Consider the following 21189-nt stretch of genomic DNA (forward strand, 5'->3'; position numbering starts at 1 on the left):
TATTATATATCTCACTGCTCTGCAGCACATGTGTTATATATACTGTGTATGTATATTATAGGTATATTATATATCTCCCTGCTCTGCAGCACATGTGTTATATATACTGTGTATGTATATTATAGGTATATTATATATCTCCCTGCTCTGCAGCACATGTGTTATATATACTGTGTATGTATATTATAGGTATATTATATATCTCCCTGCTCTGCAGCACATGTGTTATATATACTGTGTATGTATATTATAGGTATATTATATATCTCCCTGCTCTGCAGCACATGTGTTATATATACTGTGTATGTATATTATAGGTATATTATATATCTCCCCGGGCCGGGGCAGCACAGCCTGATGATGCTCGGTGTGTCACCCGGGAGGGGAGGGGAGGGGGAGGGCTCTGCCAGGACAATAGGCACCTAGATGTGCCAGTGCCACCAGGGGGAGGCGCCATCCAGGCCGGTGCTTCTCAGTGTAATCCCCTCAGCTCCGGGGAGAGGGAGGGAAGGTCACTCATGAGCCTGCTCGGTGCTTACCGGAAAAAGACCAACAATGACGGTTACGAGTCTTTACAGCTGGTGGAGAGCAGCGCGGGGGACGCTAACAGCGCCGGAGGCTGCGGCAGGGAGCGGCCGGGGAGCAGGCCAGGAGTGAGCGGGGCGGCGGCGGCGGCTTCCTCCCCCCCAGCGCCCAGGAGCCCGGGCCGCCAGCTGCCAGACTCCAGCACCATGGACAGCTCAGGTACGGCCTGGTGTACTGCATGTGGGGGCCCCGTCATCTGTATACTGTATATACGGGGGCCTGATCATCTGTATACTGCATATAGGGGGTCTGATCATCTGTATACTGCATGTAGGGGGGGTCTGATCATCTGTATACTGCATATAGGGGGTCTGATCATCTGTATACTGCATGTAGGGGGGGGTCTGATCATCTGTATACTGCATATAGGGGGGTCTGATCATCTGTGTGCTGCATGTGGGGGTCCTGTCATCTGTATACTGCATATAGGGGGGGCCTGATCATCTGTATACTGCATGTAGGGGGGTCTGATCATCTGTATACTGCATATAGGGGGGTCTGATCATCTGTGTGCTGCATGTGGGGGTCCTGTCATCTGTATACTGCATATAGGGGGGGCCTGATCATCTGTATACTGCATATAGGGGGTCTGATTATCTGTATACTGCATGTAGGGGGGGTCTGATCATCTGTATACTGCATATAGGGGGGTCTGATCATCTGTGTGCTGCATGCGGGGGTCCTGTCATCTGTATACTGCATATAGGGGGGCCTGATCATCTGTATACTGCATATAGGGGGTCTGATCATCTGTATACTGCAGGTAGGGGGGGTCTGATCATCTGTATACTGCATATAGGGGGGTCTGATCATCTGTATACTGCATATTGGGGGGGTCTGATCATCTGTGTGCTGCATGTGGGGGTCCTGTCATCTGTATACTGCATATAGGGGGGCCTGATCATCTGTATACTGCATATAGGGGGTCTGATCATCTGTATACTGCATGTAGGGGGGGTCTGATCATCTGTATACTGCATATAGGGGGGTCTGATCATCTGTATACTGCATATTGGGGGGGTCTGATCATCTGTGTGCTGCATGTGGGGGTCCTGTCATCTGTATACTGCATATAGGGGGGCCTGATCATCTGTATACTGCATAAAGGGTGTCTGATCATCTGTGTGCTGCATGTGGGGGCCCTGTCATCTGTATACTGTATATACGGGTGCTGATAATCTGTATACTGCATATAGGGGGCCTGATCATCTGTGTGCTGCATGTGGGGGCCCTGTTATCTGTATACTGCATATAGGGTGTCTGATCATCTGTATACTGCACATAGGGGCACTGATCATCTGTATACTGCATATAGGGGGCCTGATCATCTGTATACTGCATGTGGGGCCCCGTCATCTGTATACTGCATGTGGGGCCCTGATAATCTGTATACTGCATATAGGGGTCCATGTAATCTTTATAGCATATATTGGGGTCCTGATCATCTGTATACTTCATATAGGGGCCCTGATAATCGATATACTGCATATAGGGGCCCTGATAATCGATATACTGCATATAGGGGCCCTGATAATCTGTATACTGCATATAGGGGGTCTGATGATCTGTATACTGCATATAGGGGTCCTGATCATCTGTATACTTCATATAGGGGCCCTGGTTGTCTGAATACTGACTATAGGGAACCTGATCATCTTTATACTGCTAATAGGGGGGCCTATTATATATGCTGCCTGTGAGGGTCCTGATCAAGTGAAACTGATTCACATGGGTCCCTGATCTAAAGCAAGCTGGATGAGGGGGCCCTGCTCTTGTGCTTTCTGGTTGTGGGGGCCCTGCTCTTGTGCTTTCTGGTTGTGGGGGCCCTTATGCTGATTGTTGGGGGTCCATCTCCTGTAAATGCTAAGATTGGCTGAATATTGAGGCTAATGCACCTCTATAACTCCCATGACTCTGCACCAGCACCCTGTCCGGCTTTTGTCCATGCTAGCAGCACTATTACATGTGTTCTCATAGAAGAACTCTGATTATAATCATATAAAATCTATCTGTATATGGCCTGTGACACTACAATAAATATACTGTGTCAGTGCTATGCCATGCTTACCTTACTATACTGCACCATAGTTTTCTCATACCCTGTAAACGTACCATATGCGCCCCAATACACAGCACCTTGTACTATAATAATGCTGACTGTACCCCATTATATCCATACTGTCTAGGCCAGTACTACATATTAGTCTTCCCAAGCCTGGAGGACATATTAGTCTTCTCTAATATATGTATGCTCCACATGTATATGGATTGGCAGTAACAAGCTGCGATTAGGGTCAGGCCGCCCACCAGGCCCCCTCTGGGGTTGACCCGCTATATTCCCACCAGGGTCTGGGGACCTGTTGACTATAAGCTGCTATAGATGTTACTTGTCATCGATTCAGTATCTGAGCAGTATATGAAAGTTCTGTGACTGCTACACTGGATGTAGTGTCTGCTCCATTATATGTAGAGCAGCGGGGTCCGTCTAATGCTTAGACCACATATGAGTTAGATTACTTTGCAGTTTTGTCCTGTGAGAATGCCTTTAAAGGGGTTATCCAGCGCAACAAAAACATGGCCACTTTTCCCCCTACTGTTGTCTCTAGTTTGGGTGGGGTTTGCAATTAAAGGGGTTATCCAGCGCTACAAAAACATGGCCACTTTCCCCCTACTGTTGTCTCTAGTTTGGGTGGGGTTTTGAAACTCAGTTCCATTGAAGTAAATGGAGCTAATTGCAAATCGCACCTGAACTGGAGACAACAGTAGGGGGAAAAGCGCCCATGTTTTTGTAGCGCTGGATATCCCCTTTAAGCTCCATTTACTTCAATGGAACTGAGTTTCAAAACCACACCCAAACTGGAGACAACAGTAGGGGGAAAGTGGCCATGTTTTTGTAGCGCAGGATAACCCCTTTAAGCTCCATTTACTTCAATGGAACTGAGTTTGAAACCCCACCCAATCTAGAGACAAGAGAGGGGGAAAAGTGTCCATGTTTTTTTAGCGCTGGATAACCCCTTTAGGCCATGCTCTGTTCCACACCTGTTGCCTTTCATCAGCAGGTTAGAAGCTATGGCGTCCCTGTGAAGGTAATCTTCCCACTTTTATCTTATGTTTTAGTGAACTTTGTAGTTTATTAGATATCTAAATGAGGTAGTTTGGTGCACTGCGGGCGGGGCTCCTACCCTCAGTGCATTGACCGCCCCCCCCCCCCCCACACCGGCCCACCCTCCTAATGAATATTTAGCTAATAAACTATAACGTTCCCCACAAACCCTCTATAGATCAAGGTAACAGAATTATCTGCAGCAGGTTAGATGCCGTCTGATGTATGGATACATCACACCCTGTCAGAGTCTTGGGCCGACATATCTGTACATGGACTGGCACAGACCCAATTTACTCCTCTGGACCAAATATAGTGATCTGGGGAGTATATTTGGGTCATTTGCCTAAAAGTTTCACTTGGACTCAAAAATGTCATTTGCTGCACTTTTGAGTCAGAGTTCAGCAAAAAAGTTTTTCTTTCAAATAAACTGGTGCCAGAAAGTGACAGAGATTTGTAATTTACTTCTAGTAAATAGTCTTAAGTCTTCCTGTACTCATCAGCTGATTTATGTCCTGCAGGAAGTGGTGTATTCTTTCCAGTGTGGCACATTGCTCTCTGCTGCCACCTCTGTCCATGTCACTAACTGTCCAGGGCAGAAGCAAATCCCCATAGAAAACCTCTCCTGCTCTCCAGACTGGAAATAACATCACTTTGTGCAGGACATACTTCAGCTGATAAGTACTTGAAGACTCGAGATTTTTTAATAAAAGTGAATTACAAATTTCTGTCAATTTTTTGGCACCAGTTGATTTAAAAGAATTTTTTTTTTTGCTGAACTACCCCTTTAAAACTGGTATACAGGCTGGAAATCTCTGGAACATGGTGACTAGCTGACTACATTCAGGCCATAGGAGTAATTCTGACAGGGTGCTGATCGCTGCTTGAAACCTCTCAGCTCTGCAATGACAGACACGGCCCTGCACTCTGCTGCCCTGCATTCTGGGAGCTGTAGTGTTTTCTACTTCAGACAATGGTATGGTACCTGCTGAACACTCTGTAATAGTGATTCCCCTGTTACTCTCTAGCTGTTGCAAAACTACAACTATCTGCATGCCATTTAGATACCAATAGATGTTTAACCATCCGAAGATAAATACATGATTTTCTTCCTTTTGCATAGATTTATTATACTTCACTTGTATCTGCTTAGAATACGGTATTAAAGGTTTCCTCCACTTTGGACAGTCATTCATGGTAGAAAGATCGTATAACAATAAGATAATGGCAGGTTATTCTGCTGCTAGGACCCCCAGAGATCAGCTGTGATCTGTGAGGAACCACATGGAGCATTATGGGCTGCTCACATCACAGTTTGAAGGGGTTGTCCCACAATTAAAGGAGGAGTCCGGCAAAAAAATTTTATTTAAGTATTTTATTGCCCCCCAAAAGTTATACAAATCACCAATATAGACTTATTACGGGAAATGCTTATAAAGTGCTTTTTTTCCTGCACTTCTTACTGCATCAAGGCTTCACTTCCTGGATAACATGGTGATGTCACTTCCTGGATAACATGGAGATGCCACTTCCTGGATAACATGGTGATGTCACTTCCTGGATAAAATGGTGATGTCACGACCCGACTCCCAGAGCTGTGCGGGCTGTGGCTGCTGGAGAGGATGATGGCAGAGGGATGCTCAGTGTCCCTCCAGTGCCCTGTGTCCCCCCCTGCCATCATCCTATCCAGCAGCCACAGCCCACATAGCTCTGGGAGTCGGGTCATGACATCACCATTTTATCCAGGAAGTGACATCACCATGTTATCCAGGAAGTGACATCACCATTTTAGCCAGGAAGTGACATCACCATGTTATCCAGGAAATGACATCACCATTATATTCAGGAAGTGACATTACCATGTTATCCAGGAAGTGACATCAATTGATGCAGTAGTAAGTGCAGGGGAAAAAAAACACTCTGTAAGCATTTCCTGTAAAAAGTGTATATTGGGGATTTGTATAACTTTTGGCCATACAATACTTTGTCTGACTTCTCCTTTAAAATTTAGCCCACATCCTTAGAATAGCTGGTGGGGGATATGACCACTGGGGACCCCATCTGATCTTGGGGCCAGAATCCCATCATAACAAAGTGGTGGCCATGCCTCCCATTGCTGTTCCAGTCATTATCTGCCAGAGATGATACAGCGTTCAGCTATCTCTGGTGGCTTCCACAGAGAATGAATAGAGCCTTGGTCAGACTGTCTATGCCTTTGGCTGTCCAGACATGATGAGAATTGTAGCTTTAGCAACGGCTGGAGGTCCAGAGGTTCCCCATCCCTGGTCTACACCTTTGACCAGACAAGTTCCTCTCCCCTGCCATAGATTTTGTTCTGTGCCCCATTTGACCCTGTGATGCACTGGAAGTGATGCCAGGGATAGGACCCAGCTCCTTGCATCCAGGGCAGCCTCAGATGCACTCCTATAATCCAGATCTGTGGTGGTCAAAGGTTAGACAAGTTTTTTCATTCTAAGAAAGTTTCCCACTCTCCTTCCCGAACCTTGTTTTTCCAAGTGTCACCATTGAGGCGATCTTTGGCCCTCTGTTGCCGTATTGATCAGTGAGACGATTCCGTCTTCCCTTCGCCCTCCACATAAGGGTGTCTTTGTGTTACTGGGTGTTTGCATCTCCACATAAGAGAAGCGTTTTTTGTTTCTCGACGCTGACTGATACCTCACGGTGGGGTCGGGGAGCTTGGCAGGCATTGCTGTCATGCATCTCATGTTCTATGGAAATTTTCTTGGATTATACAAGTTTGCGTTGCTCATCGGAATGTCAAAACTGTGCAGGAAAATGTTAGAACTCTTTAGAATTCATGTCAGATGGAGAAGCATTTCCGTAATTCTCCATTGAATGTCTAGGAATCAGCTTTATGCGTCTGGATGATAACACAATAAGGAGCGGTTCTTGGTGATATCGGGGTCTGGTTGGGTGCAGTGACCGGACGCGGGGATGTTCATGTCAGGTTAATGCTCTATAGAGTTGATGTGCGTCATTGTTCACAGGTAATTGCTTAATTGTTATTACAGGTAATTTCTGGTGCATTGTAATAAAATGACAAAACTGATATTATTTTCTCATCTGTCGAGACACCAGACAGTTGTGCAAGGATGAAAATGAGGTCCCTTTCCGGGCTGAGTGAGTCCTGGTGACTCCAGTCCATCCTCCATGTTTGCTGACATCGCAGCACTTCCCAGTGCGGCTCCTCATCATCCCTTTTATACAGGGGCAACCTGCTCTGGCTCCTTGTCTTTATGGGCCAAATCCAAGGAGCATGTGCTGCTTTTGTGGCTGCTTTCACATTCTATTTGTTATACATGAGGTTGTACAGTATAAGGCCATGTTCCCACTGCGTAAAACACCGGCCGTTATGTAACCCGGCCGGGTCACAGAACGGCCGGTGTCATAGAAGATCATCCCGGCTGGTACTGCAGAACTGGCCAGATGATCTTCATTTCTGATGAATTGGGATGCGGCACATCCGTGTGCGAATTAGCCGCTGCACACAATGAAAAGCGATCCCAGCCGGTGAGTATACTATGTGTATAAACTCCGGCCGGGATTCCCTCAGCTTTAACTTTGGCTGTCCAGGCATGATGGGAATTGTATTTTTATAACAGCTGGAGGCCCGCAGGTTTGACACCTGTAATGTAGACTTGTAGAGTGTTTATTTGGCATATATACGGATCATTGTGTGGTCATATATGTCCAATATGTTACATATAAATGGAGGTTTCTGGAGCTTATGCGTATAAGGAAACTGGTGGTACCATGTTAGTGGTAGTTATGGGGCATCAAATACTGGAACTGATAGCTATATCTGTGGGTGGCACTATGTTATGGGGGATTTGATGACTGCAATATCAAGCAATTATGGTTGGTGATCATGGAAAGGGTCAGGATTCCTATTTGTGAATAGGCTAACGCTCATGTAGTCTGCATTAGAAATAACAGTGGTCCATCTCATCCCAGGAGCCAGCCTGGTCAGTGGGTAGTGGCACAGTAAGTGCTTTGCCCACAGCTATAGCCTTGTATAAGTGGAAATTTACTGCATGTAAAAGCTGCCTAATAGTGAACTATGATTAGATGTTCCTGTACCCAGCCCCTGCTGCTCTCTTAGTGCCCACTCATCTAATGTGAAGCTACTGGCAGCAGGGACTGCGGTGAGTGAACATATTCCTGAGTAGCATTTTACTTGTCAGACCTTTGTAATTATTGGATACTTTGTCTCCTGGTCTCATTATTCCTCAATAATAATAATAATATTTATTTATATAGCGCCAACAGATTCCGCAGCGCTATAGTGGACAGTAGATATTTCATTCAAAGCTATTGGGTTCTGTAACTTTCTGATACAACATGGGTTTCAGCTCCTCATCATTATTCATGACCCTTGCTTGCTGCCAGTGAATGGACTCTGCACACAGTGTCGTTTCCTGTCTAGACAATCCTCTGTGAGCTAAACACATCGGCAGCACAATGCTGTCCTGTCCCGTTTGGTACAATGTATCAGTACAGGTAAACGGTATCAGGCTAGATTCCAAACCCTTTATGTTACAGAGGACTACTATCTAACAGCAGCTCAGCTGTCATGGGTTTGTATAGGTTTCACAGCTCCTGGATTTAAACATAATTCATTTCAATCACTGACAGCAAACAGAGATCTTAACACTAGTTAGGAATTGAGACATTGAATATTTAAAAAATCTGGACCTACCTACCTCTTTTTAAATGGATACTCTGGCATTTTTTATTCTTTCAAATCAACTGGTGTCATAAGGTTATACAAATTTGTAATTTACCTCTATTTAAAAATCACAAGCCTTTCAGTACTTATCAGATTATGTATGTCCTGCAGGAAGTGGTGTATTCTTTCCAATCTAACACAGTTCTCTCTGCTGCTACCTCTGTCCATGTCAGGAACTGTCCAGAGCAGGAGAGGTTTCCTATGGGGATTTGCTACTGCTCTGGACAGTTCCTGACATGGACAGAGGTGGCAGCAGAGAGCACTGTGTCAAACTGGAAATAATATACCACTTCCTGCAGGACATACAGGAACTGATAAGTACAGGAAGACTTGAAAATAATAGTTCTGACAAACGTTCTGACACCAGTTGATCCGAAAGAAAAAAAAAAAGTGCTGAGGAATTAGTTGATGCTCAACAACAACAATGTTAGGCTATGTTCACACAACGTATGAGACCGGCCGTTCCGTGACCCAGCTGGGTCACGGAACGGCCGGTCTCTGAAAAAATCATTTCGCCCGGTAGTGCAGTGCTGGCCGGATGATCTTTAGCGCCGCAGAATTCTGATGTGGGTCGCATCCATGTGCGCCCGCATCAGAACTCTTTACTGCACACAATAGAGCGCATGGCTGGAGCCTCTCGCTCCATAGTGTGCACTGACAGGGTTTTCTGCAGCCGCTGTTCACTGAATAGCAGCTGCAGAAAACTGGCATGTCAGCTGTTTGCGGCGGCGCTAGGCATCCCGGCCGGAGTGTATACTATGTGTATACACTTCGGCCGGGATTCCATAGGTGGCAAGGGCAAGTATATTTTTGTATTAACCACGGCCATTGTTGCCATTGGCGATAGCGGCTGTAGCTATACGAGAATATACCTTGTGTGAACAAGTTGTATTTCATGCTGGAACAAGCTGCAGTTACCTAGTGCCATCAGTATACAATGAATGGTACAGGACTTCAAGCCCTATTCACTTGTGACTGTGTGGTGTAGAGTGCTGATCAGTTGATCACTACCAAACTGATTGGTGATTGATAACCTATCATTGAAACCCCTTTAACCCCCCAACATTGAACAGTTTCTCCTGCTTGTGCTTTCCTGCAGTTCACTACATAAATCTTTTTTCAGCTTCTATTCGATCCCAGGGAGCTGTATAAATCTGTATGCACTGGGCAATTAGGATAGTGGTTTCCTCCCCTTAGCACTCCATCTGTTGCCTAACTACAGTTCCCAGCATGGCCGGACAGCCGCTGTAGTTGTGCAACAGCTGGAGAGCCACAGGTAAGACACCACTAGGATAACATTCTGATGTGCTGATTTATATTGGATACATTGTAACGCTGATTCCTTTCCTCTTAGGTATCTTCCTTTATCATGAGACATTAGCATATTTGGGAGATGAAGCAGCATGAAGAATAGTGATGGGGGGGTCAGTGGGGATATATAGTCGCAGATACAGCTTTGCACTGGCTTTGTGTGATCAGTAAATCTGAAGGAAAACCTGCATCTATTCTGAATGTGCTCTGCAAATCCTCTAGCCGGAGCCTGGCAATTCCAGTAGCATAGTAATGGGATTGTAGTGACTTAAGGCTGGTAGAAATGAAATATATTTAAAGAGCCACACAGCCTTAAAATCTGGAGATGTCAGCCTGCTCATGTACAGAGCAATGATCAATTCTTTCTGATAGTTCCTTTATAATTCCCTCTGTTCTTACAGGTGCCTCATCTCCAGACCTGGAGTCTAACTATGGAGGGGGTCTACTGGACATGGTCAAAGGGGGAGCCGGACGTCTCTTCAGTAACCTGAAGGACAACTTGAAGGATACACTAAAGGACACATCCACAAAAGTAATGCAGTCTGTGGCTAGGTAAGCTTCATATCGATACATTCCTGTATATAGTGATATGGAGCATGCCGGTATAACCTGGGGATCCCCTGTATATAATGATATATGTATAGCTGGAATAACCTGGGAATCTCCTGTATATAGTATATATGTACAGCTGGAATAACCTGGGAATCCCCTGTATATAATGATATATGTACAGCAGGTATAACCTGGGTATCTCTTGTATATAATTATATATGTACAGCTGGTATAACCTGGGGATCCCCTGTATATAATGATATATGTACAGCTGGAATAACCTGGGAATCCCCTGTATATAATGATATATGTACAGCAGGTATAACCTGGGTATCTCTTGTATATAATTATATATGTACAGCTGGTATAACCTGGGGATCCCCTGTATATAATGATATATGTACAGCTGGAATAACCTGGGAATCCCCTGTATATAATGATATATGTACAGCAGGTATAACCTGAGTATCTCTTGTATATAATTATATATGTACAGCTGGTATAACCTGGGTATCTCCTGTATATAATTATATATGTACAGCTGGAATAACCTGGGTATCTCCTGTATATAGTATATATGTACAGCTGGTATAACCTGGGGATCCCCTGTATATAATGATATATGTACGGCAGGTATAACCTGGGGATCCCCTGTATATAATTATATATGTACAGCTGGTATAACCTGGGTATCTCCTGTATATAATTATATATGTACAGCTGGAATAACCTGGGAATCTCCTGTATATAGTATATATGTACAGCTGGTATAACCTGGGGATCCCCTGTATATAATGATATATGTACAGCAGGTATAACCTGGGTATCTCCTGTATATAATTATATATGTACAGCTGGTATAACCTGGGTATCTCCTGTATATAATTATATATGTACAGCTGGTATAACCTGGGTATCACCTGTATATAATTATATATGTACAGCTGGTATAACCTGGGTATCTCTTGTATATAATTATATATGTACAGCTGGTATAACCTGGGTATCTCCTGTATACAATATATATGTACTGCTGCTATAACCTGGGTACCCCCTGTATATAATTATATATGTACAGCTGGTATAACCTGGGTATCTCCTGTGTATAGGTACAGTATAAAGTCATATGGAGCATGCTGGTATAACCTGGGTCTACCCTTATGTACCGAAAGCTGTTGTAAGCTGCTTTCTTTTCTTTGAGGTAATATGTAGCATGTGTATAAGCTTGTCATCTGTGTTTCTTAGGAATTTGTTGAATTTATACCCTTTGACATGGTTTTTGTTTTTTATTTATTTTTAGTTATGCAAAAGGAGAGCTGGATATCTCATACATTACCTCAAGGATTATTGGTGAGAAATTGTTCTGCACTTTACAGTGAATAACGGGGTCGCCCAGTTAGATGAATGTTTTATATTTAGCTGAGGTTGTTGTAAAAATAAGGAAAAGGCCACACTCACCTCCCCAGTCCCCTGCAGCTCCTGGTCTGATGTCACCCAGTCTCTGCTACTGTCTCAGCAGTGTCAATTCAGCAAATCACTGACAGAGGTGGGAAACTGCTGCAGCCAGTGATTAACTGAGTGGGAAGCTCCTGCTGAGAAAACTCATCGCGGAAACAAAAAGTAGTGGTGACAAACTATAAGGGTATAAACCCACACACCGTATAAGCAGCGATACGCAGCAAATACGCAGCAAATACGCAGCAGATACGCAGCAGATTAGATCTAAATAACTGAACACAGCATCAAATCTGTACCAACAAATCTGCTGCGTATTTGCTGCGTATTTGCTGCGTATTTGTTGCGTATCTGCTGTGTATACGGTGTGTGGGTTTGTACCCTAAAAGCTATAAAAATAGAAAAAAAGTATAATAGTGAGTGCAGCTCTGGAGTATAATACAGGATGTAACTCAGAATCAGTACAGGGTAAGTAATGTAATGTATGTACACAGTGACCCCACCAGCAGAACAATGAGTGCAGCTCTGGAGTATAATACAGGATGTAACTCAGGATCAGTAATGTAATGTATGTACACAGTGACCCCACCAGCAGAATAGTGAATGCCGCTCTGGAGTATAATACAAGAGGTAACTCAGGATCAGTACAGTATCACTAATGCAATGTATGTACACAGTGACCCCACCAGCAGAATAGTGAGTGCAGCTCTAAGGTATAATACAGGATGTAACTCAGGATCAGTACAGGATAAGTAATGTAATGTATGTACACAGTGACTCCACCAGCAGAATAGTGAATGCCGCTCTGGAGTATAATACAAGAGGTAACTCAGGATCAGTACAGGATCAGTAATGCAATGTATGTACACAGTGACCCCACCAGCAGAATAGTGGGTACCGCTCTGGTGTATAATACAGGATGTAACTCAGGATCAGTACAGGATTAGTAATGTAATGTATGTACACAGTGACCCCATCAGCAGAATAGTGAGTGCCGCTCTGGTGTATAATATAGGATGTAACTCAGGATCAGTACAGGATAAGTAATGTATGTACGCAGTGACCCCACCAGCAGAATAGTACTAGTAGTGTAATGTACAGAGTGGCTTAGTATAGTATTGATATAAATCTAGTTTTAATAGAGTGCACTAACTTTTAGAGAGATCGGAGCTGCTTCTCTGTGAATCTGACAGCTTTAATCTAACATTAACATATCATCATATTATGATTTTCCTAGTAATGTCCTTCCCGGCAGAAGGTGTGGAATTAGGATTCAGAAACCACATTGAGGATGTGCGCTCCTTTTTAGATTCAAGACATCTGGACCATTACACAGTGTTCAATCTGTCACCCAAGTCTTACCGCAGTGCCAAGTTCCATAATCGGGTAAGTAATTGTCTTTTCAGCGTGGAAGGATTCCCCATATTAGGGCTAATGACATCACTGTTGGGATCTCTCATTGAAAACCCTTGTATAGAGCCACTGGGAAGAGCAGCTGCAAGCCCTGAGGGGATTCATTACAAGCCTTGTCCCCTGCACTGCTCCATCCATCATTGTAAGCTATTTAAAGGGGTTATCCAGGCTTGGAAGTACATTCATTCATCCAGCGCTACTGTCTTCAGTTTGGGTGTGGGTTTTGCTACTTAGCTCCATTGAATTGAACGGAGCTGGGTTGTAGTATCACGCACTTCCTGAGGACAGGGATGGCACTGTTTCTGCAAGAAATTAGCTGTGTTTTTTTTTTCCTTTTAAATCCTGGATAACCCCTTTAAAGAAACTCAGTAGGTTAATGCCGTCCTATCTCAGGGTAGCATAAACTAGTGACAAAGAAGATGAACAGAATGTCGTATCACTTACATTGTTCTGTGCAGCTGATTCAGAGATATCCTCCTGAATAACATGGACAATAAGTAGTCCTCTCTATTATGTCCATGAGCCCAGTAGTCCTGGATATTCATGAGAAGCAGAAAACTCCGCCCACCAGCTGCTGATGGGCAGTTACCTATCCATGCTGTGTATGGGCAGTCACCTGTCAATCAGCAGCAGGAGAAGGAGTGTGGCAAGAATCCTAATCTCCTGCATATTAGGAGAACAACTGAACACTGCAGATCAATTTTTTCACACATTTATCGGCCGCCGGCCGCGTTTAATAGCGATGGGTGGTCGGCGGTCGATGATTTTTCAACATAATGATCGTTGCCATCAGCTGATTGTTGTCTTTATTACACGGCCCTATAATCTGCTGAAACAGCCTGATAAGGCAGATTATGGCTTTGTGTAACAGGGCCTTAAAGGGGTTGTCCAGTGAATTTCTTTTTTTTTTCAAATCAACTGGTGTCAGAAAGTTATATAGATTTGTAATTTACTATTTAAAAATCTCAAGTCTTCCCATACTTATCAGCTGGTTTATGTCCTACAGGAAGTGTTGTTTTATTTACATTTAGAAACAGGGCTCTCTGCTGCCACGTCTGTCCATGTCAGGAACTGTCCAGAGCAGGAGCAAATTCCCATGGAAAAGCTCTCCTGCTCAGGACAGTTCTTCTCTCGGCCAGAGATGTCAGCAGAGAGCACTGTTTCTGAATGTAAATAAAACAACTCTCCCTGCAGAACATACAGCAGCTGATAAGTATGGAAATACTTAAGATTTTTAAATAGAAATAAATGACAAATCTATATATCTTTCTGACACCAGTTGATTTGAAAGAAATTTTTTTTTGCTGGACAACCCCTTTAACTCTGTAGGAAAATTGTAAGATGGAGGTCACAACAGGGGGAATCTTCATAATCAGCATATTGTCAAGGAACCCTTTTAAGTAAGTTTAAATTGCTTAGAGGGGTCACTGAAAAAAGGGGAACCCCTCCTTTCCATGTAGGGTGCACTAACTTTTGTATCTTACATCAGCACTGCATACGTTAGTGAGCACAAACACACCTTCTAGTTTAGTGTTACTATTAGAGGACTTCATAGGTGCTGTCAGTGTGCTGGCTCAGGTCTGCTATGTGCTTCTTTCTTGCAGGTCTCAGAATGCAGTTGGCCTGTAAGACAAGCCCCTAGTTTGCATAATTTATTTGCAGTTTGCAAGAACATGCACAACTGGTTACAGCAGAACCCCAAAAATGTGTGCGTTATCCACTGCATGGTAAGTGGTCGTTTTTGCTACATCGTATGGTACGGCATACCGCAGATACAGGATACATTTGTGACCATTGCAAATGAGATGTGAAGTTATTAAGGTTTATAATCTGCTCTGAAGGGGTTTTGCAGTTTTAGAATAATAAAGCTTTATGTGATGTAATGTAATGTATGTACACAGTGACCCCACCAGCAGAATAGTGAGTGCAGCTCTGGAGTATAATACAGGATGTAACTCAGGATCAGTACAGGATAAGTAATGTAATGTATGTACACAGTGACACCACTAGCAGAATAGTGATTACAGTTTTGGAGTATAATACAGGATGTAACTCAGGATCAGTACAGGATACGTAATTTAATGTAATGTATATACGCAGTAACTCCCCTTTCAGAATGCATATAATGATGACAAGTGAATCAATATATACTATACCTACTAATGTCTGATGCTTACTGTTTGCTTGCTTTCTTCCTTGACCAGGACGGTCGTGCTGCCTCTGCAGTGTTAGTCAGCGCCATGTTCTGTTTTTGTCACCTATTCAACAATCCTGTATCTGCAATCCAACTGCTAAATGCGAAACGTCCAGGAATAGGTCTGTGGCCATCACACAGGAGGTGAGAATACCTGCAGGATACAGGAATAAAGCCACTCAGTTCTAATCAAACACAACCTGAGCATGCTGCAGTCCAGTCTTTCTGCATTTGAATACCAGTGGCTGGAGAAGTTGGATGCAGCCCTAGGGAGTCCTGAAAAACATAGATACAGCCCTAGGCTAGTGACTGTATCCATGTGTTCCAGGAATTGCTAGGGCTGCATCCTACGTCTTCTGCCACCGGTATTCAAATACAGAAAGATCAGACTCCAGCATGCTCAGGTTTCTCTAATCTGTAAATAACATACTTCTTCTATGATTTGTGATCAGGTACATTGGATATGTCTGTGACCTGGTGTCTGACAAACCCACACATCCTCACTGTAAACCCATAGTCATAAAGAGTGCCACCATCAGCCCAGTGCCGTGCTTCAACAAGCAGAGGAATGGCTGCCGGCCGTTCTGTGAGGTCCTCATTGGGGAAACACGGATCTTCAGCACAATTCAGGACTACGAGAGAATGAAGTGAGTGACGGTGCAATTTATTTATTCCTTAATGGTGCCATTTGCATCGCTTCTGACAGGCTCTGCACAGTGTAAAGCTGCTTATAGCCCTGAGTAAATTGCCTTTACATGAAGAGATTGCCAATAAGTGAGAGCAGAGTAGCCATAGAGCTGCATACATATTTCATAAAGGCCTCTGTTACACCTAGTGGAATAATAAACTCTCAGGACTTTGGGATTCATCTATTTTTTACATTGATCGATAAATTTATTGTTCATCATCAATTATTTAGTCAATTATATATATCTATGGGTATATATCTTATGGGTATATATCTTATATATGTCTATGGGTGCAATGTTAGGTCCATATAATATATATATATATATATATATATATATATATATATATATAGTACAGAGCTTTATCACTGATTGATGTGATCCATAGGCTCTAATGCTTAAAGAATAAGGGCGACATGTATCATCACCAAAATGCGTATTTTTCGGGGGAAATGGGGTGTGGTGTGGTGGGGGCGGAACTGGGGGCGCAGACTCAGAGTCCACAGGATTTATCATTTTTTACACCTTTCAGGTGGCGTAGGTTTTCGGCTGTGCGCACCGACGCGCACGGGATTTATGTTGAAGCAGTCCGCCTCTACATAAATCTCCGTAGCGCCGGAGATGCGGGGACATTTATAAGTCCGGCGTACAAAACGCTGAACTTAATAAATGTCCCCCTAAGTGTTTAACTTTTTTGTCCGTATTATCTACACTTAACATCACTAGTCCTATAGCTATACATATATATATATATATATATATATATATATATATATATATATATGCGTTTTCCCAGAAAATAGGACATCCCCTGAAGAATTATTAGGTTTTGCTGAATTGCCAAATAGAAGGCCACCCCCAAATGTAAGACCCAGCAAAGTTTTTGTGTAGAAGCATGCCCACCAAACAGAACACTAGGGCATGGAGCTGTGTCTTTTTAGCCCTCTGCAGTTGTCCCCTACCTACACTGTCTGTTGCAGAACAGCTGCATGCAAGACATGAAGAGCGTCACCTGCCACCAATCTGGATGTTCCCTTCCATGGCCATCACTTGTAAATGTGTAGGCAAGGCATCAGGAGGCCTGTCCCCTGCCGCCATCCCCGTTGTCCCCTACTGGCAGATGTAGAGCTCCACACAGTCAGCCGTTATCACATTACGGCCGTTATTCGTCCCGTAATAGCGCTCATTTGCTCCTGTCAGTCGGCCCGTGGAATAGGGCCTTTAGAAGGTGAGGAGGAACATTTCATTAATTTGACCCGGACATCCTGGCACCAATGACCTCGGTCATGAAGGGGTTAAAGGCCATTTCTGCTCCACTGGGAATTATGGGATGAAAGGAAATGCAAAATACCTCTCGCCATTTTAGAAGGTTTAGGAATCTCTGTGTATGAACAGTGAACATTACGCCATCCTTGTATTACTTGGATGCCCATTCATCTGCCTGGCTTCTTTCCCCAGCACTATCAGCTGTATGGTTGCCAGAAAGGAGACCTGCAATGATCAGCTGATCCCTGCAGTATGATAGGAGTTGTCTCTGATGACACAATCCCTTTAAATAACAGATCTATTGTGAGCTTTAGGCCAGGCATTATATAGCACAGCATGGCCTGTACAGAGCCGGCAGGGGGTCAGGAATAAGCAGAATACATATTGCAGCTCTGGATGTAGATACCATGTGTATTCATAGTATTTGCATGTGTTGTATGTAGATCCTATAAAATCAAACAGCAATTTGCCATTGTTCAGTCTTCCCCTTATATTTTAGAGAGTATCGTGTCCAGGAAGGAAAAGTGGTGTTTCCTCTGGGGGTCACCGTCCATGGAGATGTTGTGGTTTCCATTTATCACATGAGGTCTACCATTGGAGGAAGATTGCAAGCTAAGGTAAGGACTCTTTCTTCTCCATTCCTCCATCACAGTCCAGTGTTTCTGCACATGGCGCACTTCCCTGTTTATCAGGTACAGTCTCCGCTGAGCACCAACTTACAGGGAAGATGCCTCCAGTAGGTGGCACCAGAGAGCAAACTCTTTCTTATGGAGACGCTACTTTGCATTCTTTTTTCCACATGGCCTATAAGACTTCATGCACAGTCTTATCTGTCTGACTCAGCATACCATTACTTTTATTATTCACATCTTTTTTTGTATTCCAGATGACAAATACTCAGATATTGCAGATACAGTTCCACACTGGATTTATAGCGCTCGGGACAACAGTGTTAAAATTTACAAAGTAAGTATATAGCCACAAGAGGTTTTGTAATAGTGTAAATGTATCCTAGGAAGACATTCGAGCCCTGGTCTTATCATGGGTCTGATAACCCGAACTTATTACATCATAAATCAATATGATGCTTTCAATATGTCTATAATATAGTTGAATGCAGCCTTAGGCTATGGTCACACAGCGTAAAACAGCGACATTGTTTGACACGGCTGTTGTTTTACATGTTCCTGTGGCCATTACTGTCATATCCGTGGCAGGAACATTAACTATTTTATTTCTATTTGGATTGTGGGCACCTTTGGGTATGCCTGCAATCCAATTAGCCATTGCCCTCTATGCAATGTACAGCCGTTGTGTGAACAGAGGGTTAACTACGGCCGCTGTTCGCCAAACTGAGGCTGTAGAAAATTGACAAGTTAATTTTTTTTCTACTGGTGCAGTGAACAACGGCCGTAGTGCACACTGTGTGAGAACACTACGACCATTGTGGCTTTGACAGCTTTTTCACTGCAGCACTGGAAAACTACGGCCGTTGTTTTAAATTAAAACTAGTTTACTGTATTTTTTAGGCTATGTTCCCACACAGTATTTTGGTCAGTATTTTTCAACCAAAATTAGGAGTGGATTGAAAACACAGGAAGGCTATGTTCACACACTGTTGAAATTAAGTGGATGGCCGTCATTTAATGGCAAATAATTACTGTTATTTTAAAACAATGTCCATTATTTGCCATTAAATGGCGGCCATCCACTAAATTTCAACATAGACTTGTGTGAACAAAGCCTTGCAGTGTTTTTAATCCACTCCTAATTTTGGTTGCAAAATACTGACCAAAATACTGAGCAAAAATACTGTGTGGAAACATAGCCCTATAGTCTTGAACATTTCCGAAAAAGGGTAAAAAGTTCATGTTTCATGTATTTTAATATTTTGCACCGCATAAGACATAAAACTGTCCCAAATTAAAGAGGATGTACCATCAGGTACATCCTCTTTAATCTGACCCACGGATCGAATGGCGCCGTCACGGGGTAGCCGGTTCCCGTGTACGACGCCGTTCTATCCATATTTCAATGCTGTATGGTTTGTAATAGAGATTAGTGCAACTTAAGGGGTTGTCCAAACCCGCGTGCGCTGCATTTAAATACTTGTGGCTGAAGAAGTTGGATGAAGCCCTAAAGCTGCCTGGAAAACATAGATACAGTCGTAGGCCATATCCATCTCTTCCAGGCAAACCTTGGGGCTGCATTCACCTCTAATCAAATGTCGCACACTTGGGTTCCCATGGACCTGAGAATGCAATGCTCAACAATTGTATCCAGTCTAGACAATGCTCTGTGAGCTAAGCTCATTGGCAGCACAGATGTCTCTCCCGTTCTGATAGATTGCTACATTGTATCAGTCCAAGTAAAATGAAGACAAGACGATTGTCTACTGAACTCATATTTTTTGTACTTAACTTTTGTAGACCAGAACTTGATGCTTGTGACTCACCAGACAAATACCCTCAGCTGTTTCACGTCACCCTGGACATCGAGATCGAAGCCACGGACAGACAGACCGACCTCACCCCTCCGTGGGAGAATTTTGTATCTAAAGATGTGAACCCCAATATTCTGTTCTCATCGCAGCAGGAGCATCAGGACGCACTGGCTGTGGGGGGTAAGCACTGGAAGAGAGATAGTTACACCAACCCCGGAATCTTCTTCTGTAGAAGCCAACTTATTATTTGTCTTTGAAACAGGCAGAGCTCCTGTAGAGCAACCTCAAGACAACATTAAGAACGCCGGGCAGGGAGCTTTCTTCTCCTCCTTGGGCTGGCAAGGTATGATCTGCATTGGTATCACAAATTCTGTTTACACTTGGAGAATCAGACCTTGATGGGGTTTAGCTCACACTGGTCCATGATTGTTGTAAGCCAGGAAAGGGGAACCTGCGGCCCTCCAGCTGTTGCAAAACTACATTTCGCATCATGCTTTAGGAAGGATGGAAAATTGTAATTTTGCAGGTTCTCTATCCTTGTTATAAGAAAATCCTGATACATTGTAAGGCTATGTTCACACACTGTAAGAGACCGGCTGTTCCGTGACCCGGCTAAGAGACCGGCTGTTCCGTGACCTGGCCAGGTCATGGAACGGCCGGTCTCTGAAAAGATCATCCCATACTGCAGTACCGGCCGGATGATCTTTAGCACCGCATAGTTCTGATGCGGGTGTATCCGTGTGTGCCCGCATCAGAACTCCCCACAGCACACAATGGAGCGAGTGGCTGGAGCCGCACGCTCCACTGTGTGCACTGACATAGTTTTCTGCGGTTGCTTTTCACTGAATAGATGTCAGTTTTGTACGGCCCCGCTAGGGATCCCGGCCGGAGTGTATACTATGTGTATACAATCCGTCCGGGATTCCCTCAGAAGGCAGCACTACGTAAGTTCCATGGGCATCATGGCCGTTGTAACAACGGCCGTGATTCCCACGGAACTTACGTTGTGTGAACATAGCCTAAGTCTGTGTCATTGGGACTTGATCAGATCAGGTTTACCGACTCTGGATACAAGGTTAGGGCTACACACATCGGCAAATCACATCTAGGGTATGTTTACGCGATGTTTTTTTTAGGTGAAATATGGCCGGATTTTGATCATTACAGCCGTAAGTAATGATCATTATTTACTAACGTAATTATGAAAATAAGGCGGCATTGTGTGAACATACCCCTAAACTGCACAAACAAAATATCTGTGTGATTGTTAGTTTGTTAGAGCTATATTACAAGGCCCAATATTCCAGATGATTTACTGAGCCTATTACATGGCTTGATAATCATGCAGCAATGGGTGTATAGATATACATGTATGTATGTGTATATATATATATATATATATATATATATATATATACATATATATAT

General features: G+C 43.6%; 1 protein-coding gene across 4 annotated transcripts in view; it reads left to right on the forward strand.

Moving 5' to 3' along the window:
- The first annotated feature begins 414 nt into the window (after window positions 1-414).
- DNAJC6 (DnaJ heat shock protein family (Hsp40) member C6) overlaps window positions 415-21189 on the forward strand; it is a 37574-nt gene continuing 16799 nt past the window's right edge. For all 4 annotated transcript variants that reach the window (XR_011364308.1, XR_011364309.1, XM_069981383.1 and 1 more), the window contains exons 1-11: window positions 415-744; window positions 10151-10301; window positions 11602-11651; window positions 12994-13142; window positions 14774-14896; window positions 15374-15507; window positions 15816-16010; window positions 17818-17935; window positions 18205-18284; window positions 19748-19941; window positions 20024-20104. Coding sequence is in view for 2 of the 4 variants with exons in the window: in XM_069981383.1 (XP_069837484.1) it covers window positions 519-744; window positions 10151-10301; window positions 11602-11651; window positions 12994-13142; window positions 14774-14896; window positions 15374-15507; window positions 15816-16010; window positions 17818-17935; window positions 18205-18284; window positions 19748-19941; window positions 20024-20104 (1501 nt within the window). In the remaining 2 variants the exon portion in view is untranslated. The remainder of the gene's footprint in view (window positions 745-10150; window positions 10302-11601; window positions 11652-12993; window positions 13143-14773; window positions 14897-15373; window positions 15508-15815; window positions 16011-17817; window positions 17936-18204; window positions 18285-19747; window positions 19942-20023; window positions 20105-21189) is intronic.

This window comes from Dendropsophus ebraccatus, chromosome 8, assembly GCF_027789765.1.
Source record: "Dendropsophus ebraccatus isolate aDenEbr1 chromosome 8, aDenEbr1.pat, whole genome shotgun sequence".
NCBI classification, from domain to species: Eukaryota; Metazoa; Chordata; class Amphibia; order Anura; family Hylidae; genus Dendropsophus; species Dendropsophus ebraccatus.